This window comes from Nicotiana tabacum, chromosome 19 (genome assembly GCF_000715075.1).
Source record: "Nicotiana tabacum cultivar K326 chromosome 19, ASM71507v2, whole genome shotgun sequence".
Taxonomy (NCBI): Eukaryota; Viridiplantae; Streptophyta; class Magnoliopsida; order Solanales; family Solanaceae; genus Nicotiana; species Nicotiana tabacum.
Window position 1 is genome coordinate 93,996,469 of NC_134098.1, and position 12,166 is coordinate 94,008,634.

Sequence of the window (12,166 nt, forward strand, 5' to 3'; positions counted from 1 at the left end):
GTTAGTCTTGTTTAGAAAATGACCTTACATCATCATAAGCCTTAGATAGTGTGAAAGTATCTATTCTCTTACTCATATTAAAGTATGAAAATATTTGAGCATTTCGATTTAAAATCTTAAAGTAATTGTTGAGTAATTTGAAAATTTTTACAAAATAAACTCCTCACGGTTGATGCTTTAGATACTCCGGAAAATGTTATATATTTCTACGACTCCCCTTATAAAACCTAATCCTAATACTCATGACAAGTGAAAGAATTTAGTAATTAAAAACACCTAAACTTTAACTTGGAATAAATTATAACTTTTATAAACGCCCTCTTACACTTGCTCTGACACATCAAATATCTCAACAATTACGTAAATAACATATTAGCAAAATAAAAGGTTATATTGATTATTTAATATTTTCTTTTTTAAAACTATTTTTTAACTTGTTACTCAAATAAAATGGTGGCCAAGTGCAATCCAATAACATAATTCTAATTAAGAAAAAATATGTATTGTCTAATTATGATCATTAAGGACTAGTGCTGTCGAGACAGAAACAATGAATGAAGGCCAAATGGGTTTGGTTCAAGTCCTTTTAAAAAGAAAGAACATAAATTTTTGCACGCCCAAGTTATTTGATTTCATTTTCCTCAAACAATAGAATAGCCTAGTTAAACAACATCTTTTCAAAACAAAAGGTTATACAGATCATTTAGTATTTTCTTTTTAATATTATTTTTCAACTTGTTCTCAAATAAAATGGTGGCCAACTGCAATACTCAAACTAAGAAAATATTTATTGTCTAATTATGATCATTAAAAACTGGCGCTAGCGAGAAAAAGAAACAAAGAATGGAGGCAAAATGGGTTTGGTTCAAATCCTTCAAAAAAAGAAACAACATAAGTTTCTAGACTCCCAAGTTATTTGAATTCATTTACCTAAAACAATTACAATGAGAATGAAAAATAACAGTTTCTTACATAAAGCTCTTGGTGTTGAGACTCAAAATCACCAATTTCTTTGTTTCTCAAATCTCGAGTGTTTAATTAGCCATGGCAAAAAGGAGTAAGGGTCGCCAAAAGGTTGATATGGTGAAGATGCAGAACGAGAGTAATTTGCAAGTGACTTTCTCTAAGCGTCGTGCTGGTCTCTTCAAGAAGGCTAGTGACCTTTGTACACTATGTGGTGCTGAAGTCGCCCTTGTGGTATTTTCCCCAGGCAAGAAAGTTTACTCATTTGGCCACCCTAGAGTGGATTTGGTAGTGGATAGGTTTCTCACAAGGAACTCTCATAACCAGCTCATTGTGGCTCATCGAAATGCTAGTGTTCGTGATCTCAATGTGATGACCCAAAAGGTTATCTTTAAATTTAATAATTAATTATGTGTTCTAAGACATCGAAAAGCACTATTCATTATTTTTCGACTTGTGTGCGCAGTCCGTATAATTTTTTAGAAAGTTTTTATATGAAAAATTGATTAAAATGTGAAATAGAGCCTTAAAACTCAACTGAGTTGACTTTGGTCAATATTTTGAGCAAACGGACTCGGATCAGTATTTTGATAGTTCCAGTAGGTCGTATCATAATTTAGGACTTGGGCGTATACCCAAAATTTAATTTGTAGGTCCCTAACTTGAATTATCGCCAGCTGACGAAAACTAGAAGCCTAAAGGCTTAAAGATTTTAAAATTTGACCACAAATTGACTTTTATTGATATCGGGGTCGGATTCGAGTTCTGAAAATTTTTATAGATCCGTTATGTCATTTATGACTTGTCTGTCGAATTTGGTAAGAAACGGAGTTGATTTGACATGATTCAGACGTTCGGTTGTGAAAATAAAAGTTTTAGAGTTTTATTGAAAATTTTATTTGATTTGGTGTCTGATTCGTAGTTCTAGGCATTATTTTTGTATTTTGTTCGCGCGAACGAGTTCGTATGAGGTTTTTGGACTTGTGTGCATATTTGGTTTGGGTCCCCGAGGGCTCGGGTAAGTTTCGGATAGCCTACACACCTTAATTCTGTGAAACATCTGGTTTTTGGGACTTCTGTTGGTTTCTGGTGTCATATGCTTCGCAAACGCGACGCCTTCATCGCGAATGCGAAGAGGAATTTGGGACAGGGGAATTTTATTCATCAAGAACATGATAGCTGGGTCGCGAACGCGAAGCAATGGGGGGCCTTACCCTTCGCGAACGCGTCCAGCTTCCCGCGAACGCGTAGGCTTGTGATCTGGGGAGGGGGAATTGTTGTTTATTCTACGCGAACACGAAGGCCAGGGGGGAGAAGCCTTCGCGAACATGAAGGAGGACTCGCGAACGTGAAAGCCACTCGGGCTGCTGCTCATCGCGAATATAGGCTCTTCGCGAACGCGAAGAAGGCGTGACGCCCAGACCTTAAAACAGAACTAAAACAGGATTTTTACCATTTTTCACAAACCCTCAATTAGAACTCGGTTTAGGGGCGATTTCAAAGGAGTTTTTCACGATTTCGAATTGGGTAAGTGTTCTTTATCATATAGTGATTATATTTCATAATCTAAGTCTATATTCATAATTTATTTCGGATTTAGATGGGAGAAATTGGATTTTTTGTAAAACTTTCCAAAAAGCGAAAATTTAAGATTTGAAGGTCCATTTGACATAAGAATTAATTTGACATATAGGCGAGGTGACGAGTGTCTATACGTCGTCAAATTAATTGTCTGCATAATTACTTGAAAATAAAATCATAAATTATTTTAAATCATGAATTAATTATTATATTAATTGTTTTTCTTGTGTTCTTTGCTCAATATCATGCCTTGAATCCATGCTATAATTGCTACATGCTTATTTGATTTATGTGACTTAATTGCCACTTGACGTTTAGCATACTAATTATTAAAATGCCTATTACATCCTTAATTTTCACAATTAATTGCTACTTGTCATCACTTATTTCTAATAAATCATAATTATTGTATGCTTGTTGTCTTATAATTTCATATTAACTGTTGCATTTATTGGAGTAATTTCTTTTACAAGAATTGGTAAATGAAAGTGAATATATTGGAGGAACATGTTGTATGCCGCAACAGAATTGATTGAAATGAATATATTGGAGGAGCGGGTTGCACGCCGCAACAGAATTGATTGAAATAAATATATTGGAGGAGCAGGTTGCACGCTGCAACAGAATTGATTGAAAAGATATATTGGGATCGGGTTGCACGCCGCAACAGAGTTGAATATGAATATATTGTGGGATCAGGTTGCACGCCGCAACATAATTGAATATGAATATATTGTGGAATCGGGTTGCACACCACAATGGAAATTGATTGAAATAATAATTGGTTATGCCTGCTGAGTTGCCTTCAACTGTTAAAATGAGTTACCTGATTTATTTCTATTATTGTTGTTATTACTATTATTGCATACAGGTTAATGTAAGTGACCTGCCTTAGCCTCGTCACTACTTCGTCGAGGTTAGGCTCGGCACTTACCAGTGCATGGGGTCAATTATCCTGATATTTCACTCTGCACTTCTTGTATAGATTTCGGAGTTGGTCCAGAGACTTGAGGTATAACTGCACAACGTCTGCAGTTCTAAAATCCATGTCTATTTTATTTTAGCTGTGTGTTTCCTTTCAGACAACTTTATTTTATTCAGACCCTTATTTGTATTATTCTCGAAGCTCGTGCACTTATGACTCCAGTTCTGGGATGGTATTTAGATATCACGATTATTATGGAATATTCACTTTATTTCAGACTTTATTTTCATAGTTGTTTTCTTGTTATTAATTAATTTAAAATTTTGTTTAAAATGGCTAATTATATTTTAACGTTAGCTTGCCTAGCAAGTGAAATGTTAGGCACCATCACGGTCCCGAAGGTGGGAATTTCAGGTCATGATAGTTGGTATCAAAGCACTAGGTTACGTAGGTCTCATGAGTCACGAGCAAACTTAGTAAAGTCTGAAGGATCGGTACGGAGACGTATGCACTTATCTTTGAGAGGCTATAAAGTTTAGGAACAATATCACTTCTTTCTTATCCTGTCGTGCAATTTTATTCTATCATCGATAATTGAACCATTCTATTCTTATTCTCTCGCAGATGGCGAGAACACATAATACATCTACCCACGGACAGGGACCAGAGCCCCCGTTGGAAACTATGGCCATGGGTAAAGGTCGAGGCCGAGGTCGTGCTAGAGGCCGAGGTAGAGGTAGAGCTCAGTCTAGAGCTTGAGAAGCCACACCTGTTGTAGAACCTCAAGTGGATCTTCAGGAGGAGGTTCCAGTTCAGACTGTACCAGTTGGACCAGTTCAGGTCCCGGAAGGATTCATAGCTACTCTAGTGCTTCAGGATGCTCTAGTCCATTTGGTAAGTCTTATGGAGGGCGTGGCCTAGAATGGTACATTTCCAGTGGCACCAGTCATCTCACAGGCTAGGGGAGGAGTACAAACTCCCACTACTCCTGCTCCGGAGCAGATGGCTCCCCAGAATCAGGCTCTAGCAGCCCCGCCGGTTGGGGTAGTTCGGCCAGTTGTTGCGGCACAGGCCGATGATAGGATTGCCAGGTCTTTTAAGGCCTTATTAAGACTGGATAAGTTTACCAAGCTCTTTCCAGTTCACTTCAGTCGTACACCTTCTGAGGACCCACAGGATTATCTTGACTGCTGCCATGAGGTGCTGCGGAACATGGGTATAGTTGAGACCAATGGGGTCGATTTTGCTGTATTTTAGATGACGGGTTCCGCCAAGAGGTGGTGGAGAGATTATACATTGGCCATACCAGTTGGATCACCTGCATTGACTTGGGAGCAGTTTTCATGACTATTTCTAGAGAAGTTCTTCCCTATCACATTGAGAGAGGATTACCGCATGCAATTTGAGCGTCTACAACAAGGCAGTATGACTGTTACTTAGTATGAATCCCATTTTGTGGATTTAGCCCATCATGTTCTCCTTTTACTACCTACTGAGGGAGTGAGACTGAGGAGGTTTATTGAGGGGCTCACTCACCCTATCAGGCTTCAGATGGCTAAGGAGGCCGGAGGTGAGATTTCCTTTCAGGCGGATGCTAATGTCACAAGGAGGATCGAGGTGGTTCTTACACAGGAGAGAGAGCAGAGGTATGATAAGAGGCCTCGTCAGTTCGGTGGTTTCAGTGGTTCCTCGTCTGGAGGCAGGGGTAATTTTGGTAGAGGTCATCCTTCCAGACCATTTTATTCAGCATTTCAGGCATCTCCTAGTGCTTCATGGAGTCACATTCCTATTATACCTTACTCCGGGCAACCAACATTTAGTGCACATTCAGCTCCTATCAATGCGCCACCACTCCAGAGTCACTACAACGGTTATCTGGACCGTTCGGGTCAGCTTCAGCTTCAGCAGCCACGGCATCTGGATGGATGTTATGAGTGTGGCAACATTGGCCACATCAGGAGGTATTGCCCTAGGTTGTCAAGTAACAGATCTCGGTAGGATTCTCGTGCCATCATACCAGCACCGGTTGCTTCACCGCCTGCTCAGCCAGATAGAGGTAGTGGTCAGGCAGCTAGAGGTGGAGGTCAAGCCATCAGAGGTGGAGGTCAGGCCGTTAGAGGTGGAGGCTAGCTAGTTAAAGGCCATCCCAGAGACGCAGTTCAGAGTGGTGGGGCCCAACCCCGATTTTATGCTTTTCCAACTAGGCCTGATGGTCAGGCCGTTAGAGGTGGAGGCCAGCTAGTTAAAGGCCATCCCAGAGACGCAGTTCAGAGTGGTGGTGCCCAATCCCGATTTTATGCTTTTCCAACTAGGCCTGAGGCCTAGTCATCCGATGCCGTGATCACAGGTATTATTCCAGTTTTCCATAGAGATGCTTCAGTTCTATTTGATCCAGGATCTATTTATTCCTATGTGTCCTCCTACTTTGCTTCATATTTGGTTGTGCCTTATGATTCTCTAAGTGCATCTGTGTGTGTATCTACACTGTGGGAGACTCTGTTGTAGTAGATCATGTCTATCGTTCGTGTGTGATCATTATTGGTAGTCTTGAGACTAGGTGGATCTTCTACTTCTTAATATGGTGGATTTTGATGTCATCTTGCGTATGGATTAGATGTCACCGTATCATGCTATATTGGATTGTCATGCCAAGACGGTGACCCTAGCCATGCCGGGGTTACCTCGGTTATAGTGGAAAGGAACTCTTGGTCATTCTTAGCGGGGTTATTTCTTATATGAAGGCTCGGCGTATGGTCGAGAAAGGGTGTCTAGCCTTTTTGGCTTATATTCACGATCCCAGTGCGGATGTTCCTTCTATGGACTCAGTATCAGTTGTTCGTGAATTTCCAAAAGTATTTCCTGCAAATTTGCTGGGAATGCCACCCGACAGAGATATTGACTTCTGTATTGATTTAGCTCCGGGCACTCGGCCCATTTCTATCTCACCATACCGTATGGCCCCGCTAGAGTTGAAAGAATTGAAGGAGCAGTTAAAAGACTTGCTTGATCAGGGATTCATTAGACCCAGTGTATCTCCCTGGGATGCACCAGTATTATTTGTGAAGAAGAAAGATGGTTCAATGCGAATGTGTATAGATTATCGACAGTTGAACAAGGCTACTATCAAGAACAAATATCCACTGCAAAGAATTAATGACTTATTCGATCAGCTTCAGGGTGCCAAGGTGTTTTCAAGATCGACTTGAGGTCTGGTTACAATCAGTTGATGATTAGGGCATCTGATGTCCCTAATATAACTTTTCGAACTCGGTATGGGCATTACAAATTCCTAGTGATGTCTTTTGGGTTGACAAATGCCCCAGCAACATTTATGGATTTGATGAATCGAGTTTTCAAGCCCTATTTGGATTCTTTTGTGGTTGTATTCATTGATGATATCTTGATTTACTCCAACAATTGAGAGGAGCATGAGCGGGATCTTTGGAGTGTGCTTCAGACATTGAAGAATAATTAGTTATATGCTAAATTTTCAAAATGCGAGTTTTGGTTAAACTCAGTTGCCTTTTTGGGGCATGTTGTATCGGAGAAGGCATAAAGGTGGATCTTAATAAGATTGAGGCTATTCAGAATTGGCCTAGACCTACTTCAGTTACAGAGATCCGGAGTTTCCTAGGTTTGGCAGGTTATTTTCGTTGGTTCGTGGAAGGGTTTTCATCTATAGCAAACCCATTGAACAGACTGACCTAGAAAGGTGCCCCATTCAGATGGTTAGACGAGTGTGAGTTGAGCTTTCAGAAGCTCAAGACTGCTTTAACTACGACGTCAGTGTTGGTATTACCCACAGGTTCAGGATCTTATACGGTATATTGTGATGCATCTCATATTGGGCTTGGTGCAGTATTAATGCAAGATGGCAGGGTTATTGCATAAGCGTCGTGGCAATTGAAAGTTCACGAGAAGAATTATCCTGTTCATGACTTAGAATTAGTAGCCATTGTTCATGCGCTGAAGATTTGGAGGCATTACCTTTACGGTGTCTCGTGTGAGGTATTTACTGATCATCATAGCTTACAATATCTGTTCAAACAAAAGGATCTGAATTTGAGGTAGAGAAGATGGTTGGAGCTGTTGAAGGACTATGATATCAATATTTTGTATCACCCTGAAAAGGCCATGATTTGAGTAGAAAGGCTGTGAGCATGGGCAGCCTTGTGTATATTTTGGTTGGTGAGAGGCCGTTAGCTGCAGATGTTCAGACTTTGGCTAATCAGTTCGTGAGGTTAGATATTTCAGAACCCAGTCGGGTTCTAGCTTGCACAGTCGCTCGGTTTTCTTTATATGAGCGCATCAGAAAGTGACAGTATGATGATCCTCATTTACTTGTCCTTAAGGACACGGTGCGGCACGGTGATGCCAAACAAGTTACCGTGGGGGAAGATGGAGTTCTGCGAATGCAGGGTCATATTTGTGTGCCTAATGTGTGGGCGTCATGAATTAATTCTGGAAGAGGCCTATAGTTCCAGGTATTCTATTCATCCAGGTGCCGCCAAAATGTATCAAGATTTGCGGCAACATTATTGGTGGAGGAGAATGAAGAAGGATATAGTTGCATATGTAGCTCAGTGTCTAAATTGTCAGCAAGTCAAGTACGAGCATCAGAGACCTGGTGGTTTGCTTCAAAAGTTAGAAATTCCCGAGTGGAAGTGGGAGCGTATCACTATGGATTTTGATGTTGGGCTCCCACGGACTCAGAGAAAATTTAATGCAGTTTGGGTCATTGTGGACAGGTTGAGCACGTCAGCACATTTCATTCCAGTTGCAGTTACCTATTCTTCAGAGCAGTTAGATGAAATTTACATTCATGAGATTGTCCACCTTCACGGTGTGCCCATGTCTATTATTTCAGATCGAGGTACGCAGTTTACCTCACACTCCTAGAGAGCTGTACAGCGTGAGTTAGACACGCGGGTTGAGTTGAGCACATCATTTCATCCACGGACAGACGGACAGTCAGAGCACATCATTCAGATATTGGAAGATATGCTTCGTGCTTGTGTTATAGACTTTGGAGGCTCTTGGGATCAATTCTTACCACTTGCGGAGTTTGCTTATAATAATAGCTACCAGTCGAGCATTCAGATAGCTCCATATGAGGCATTATACGGAAGGCGATACCAATCGCCAGTTGGCTGGTTTGAACCAGGAGAGGCTCGGTTGTTGGGTACCGATTTGGTACAGGATGCCTTGGATAAGGTCAAGGTTATTCAGGATCGACTTCCCATAGCTCAGTCTAGGCAAAAGCGTTATGCCGACCGTAAAGTTCGTGATATTGCATTCATGGTTGGAGAAAGAGTATTTCTCCGGGTTTCACCTATGAAAGGTGTAATGAGGTTCGGAAAGAAGGGCAAGTTGAGCCCTAGGTATATAGGACCCTTCGAAATACTTGAAAGGGTGGGCGAAGTAGCCTACTGGCTTGCATTACCATCTAGTTTATCAGCGGTTCATCCGGTGTTCCATGTGTCTATGCTCCAGAAATATCATGGTGATCCGTCCCATGTGTTAGATTTCAGTTCAGTCCAATTGGACAAAGATTTGACTTATGAAGAGGAACCAGTAGCTATTCTATCCCGGCAGGTCCGACAAATGAGGTCTAAGAGTTATCCTTCAGTTCGGGTACTGTCACGACCCAATTTCCCCTCCGTTTGGGTATCGTGATGGCACCTAGTCTTAGTGACTAGGTAAGCCTAACATTAATTGAAATAACAACATTATTTAAATAACATCTAACAATTTGAAATAGAAATCTCTTAAAATTTACAATTCCCAAAACCGGTAGTACAAGTCATAAGCTCTACAGAGTGTTTGCTAGAAAACTTCTAAATACAACTGTCGAGAAATAAGAATAAACAGTGCAAAACGAAAACTTGAAGGTGACTTCGAAGCCTGCGAGCACAGCAGCAGGTCTACCTTGAGTCTCCACAGTAACGACCCACACAGCTACTAATGAACAAATACCTGGATCTGTACAAAACTATGCAGAAGTGTAGAATGAGCACACCACAGCGGTGCCCAGTAAGTATCAAGACTAACCTCGGTGGAGTAGTGACGAGGAACAGTGAAAACATCCACTGGTCTAATAAACTGAACAAGTATAAGTATAGGAACAACAGAAATATGATATCTACATAAAGACTATGCAATATGACTAACAATACAGTAATTGCAATAAGAAAGGAAACCACAAGTATCAGCGGGATACCATAAAAATGACACAGAAAAGTGAACGGAACACAACCTAAATCCGGAATCACAAATACAACAAGGACAAGTAATAACTCAGCAACTACAACCGCTTTTACATAAGGTTTTTAGTCATCAAACTCCACGAGGTACCGAACCTCGGACAAATCACAACTCACGGGTCTTAATACATGAACCCTAACACTTGGCATCATGTGCCCTCATAACACCTCATAACCGCACTGACGACTCACGTGCCAATAGAGTCATTCTCACATAGAAGGCAAGTAAACAAGGGTGAGCATCCATGCCCAACAATATCAAGAAAACCTCTTATTCGATAAGAGTGCTCAACTACGTGTAGGCTTGTGCAAGTGTCCTAACATAGTCTATACCAGCAAATAAGCATAAGGAAAAAGAACGGACAATATATAGAATATTTTCTCATAACTTTCACAAGATAAAGCTCACACAGGTAAGTGTACTACTACACAAACATCAACAACAAGAATGCCCCCAGGCCATCACAAATCATCACAAATCAATCCCTGACACATCCCACCTTGTCTCGCCACACGTGCAATAGTAAAGTAAATGCCCGCCTTGTCTCGCCACACGTGAATAATAATGTTCCCACCTTGTCTTGCCACATGCGCAACCCACATATATATATATCCAACCTTGTCACGCTGCATGTACACACACACACACACACACACACACACACACACACACACACACACACACACACACACACATATATATATATATATATATATATATATATATATATATATATATATATATATATATATATATATAGTATGTGCAAATATAAATAGTAACAATAGCAGGGCAGAAACCTCGTGCAATCCCATAATAAAGAGATGTCAACAAAAGGGCACTCCCGAGATACCATCTCGTAGTCCCAAAAGTAAATGCTTAACAAGGGATCTCCCGAGGTACCGCCTCATAGTCCCAAAAGTAAATATGAAAGACATGGGGGGGGGAGGGATCTCCCGAGGTACCGCCTCGTAGTCCCAAAAGTAAATATGCAAGAACAACAAGTACAACAACAATAATAACACTAATACAAGGGTACGATAAATAAATCAACTCAAGAACCTTCGATCGCAAGACACGGTAAAACTAGTTCGCAAGGAATAGCCATAATAAAGAATACTAGGTGTAATAAGAACAGCTCAACAGGGAAGAAAATAATATGTAACAATGATCCCACAATATACAGTTCAACAACAAGAAAACTAACACGAATCAAATAATTCCAAATAAGGGCAAATCAACTAAGGCATAGGATATCTGAGCTTCTTTTAAGTTTGAAAAATTATGAAAGAGATGCACAAATTCAAATAAAGGTAGGCGGCAAAAAGATAACCATAACCTCAATTAAGGGTGAACATTTACAAAAGGGATAACTACAACTTCAAATAAAGATAAGCAGTTAGGGGAAAGATAACATGGCAATAGAAGAGATAACAATTTCAGTTAAGGCACATATGACTCAAATAAGCATCAAGGGCGGATCATGAAGCAATTAATTCTAATTAAAACAGGTAGAGGTGAAACTAGTAATTTAGAAACGTAATCATAATGAAAACAACTGCATATTCAGTGAATACAATGACCTAAGAACCCTAAAAGGCCAATTTTTCACAAATAAATCCGAGCATGTACTCGTCACCTCGCGTACACGGACTACAATTAGCATAAAAGACTCAAATCCTAAGGGGTAGTTCCCCCACACGAAGTTAGGCAAGATACTTACCTAAAAAAAGACAGACCGATACTCTAAAATGAACTTCTCGGGTAAAATGACCTCCGGGTAGCCCAAATCTAACCAAAATAACTTCAAAGCACAATAAAACTCATAAGAAACTATTCCGGATCATAAAGCATCAATCTTTATCAAAAATATAAAAATCGACCCAAAAGTCGACCCTTGGGCCCGCACCTCGGAACCCGACAAATTTTACAAAACCCGAACACCCATTCCGATACGAGTTCAACCATACTAAAATCATCAAATTCCGATACCAATTCGTCCCTCAAATGATGATTTTTCATTTTGAAATTTTTCTTCAAAAACCACCATTTTCCTCAACTCAAAACACAAATTAAATAATAAAAATAAAGTTAAAATCATGGAATATATTAAATTCTAGGTGAAGAACACTTGCCCGGTCGATTTTCTTGAAAAACCCACAAAGAATCGCTCAAAACCGAGCTCTAGAACTCCAAAAATGGTCAAAATGGCAAAACCTCGGAATAGAGTACTATTTATTCTGCCCAGGTCTTAAAGCATCGCGAACGCGGAAGGGTGATCGCGTTCACGAAGAAGAAAAATGAAGGCTTCCAAAAGACCCTTTGCGAACGCAAGCAAAGGAACGCGAACGCGAAGCACAAGGGACAGGGACCTACGCGAACGCGAAGAGGACACGCGCAAGCGAAGAGTAAATGATCACCAGTGCTCGGGGC

The 12,166-nt window shown here is 40.4% G+C and overlaps 1 protein-coding gene across 1 annotated transcript in view; it reads left to right on the forward strand.

Moving 5' to 3' along the window:
• The first annotated feature begins 1,044 nt into the window (after positions 1 to 1,044).
• Positions 1,045 to 12,166, forward strand: part of LOC107792021 (agamous-like MADS-box protein AGL62) — a 97,422-nt gene continuing 86,300 nt past the window's right edge. Inside the window, exon 1 of the mRNA XM_075239222.1 lies at positions 1,045 to 1,210. Within this exon, the coding sequence (XP_075095323.1) occupies positions 1,045 to 1,210 (166 nt within the window). The remainder of the gene's footprint in view (positions 1,211 to 12,166) is intronic.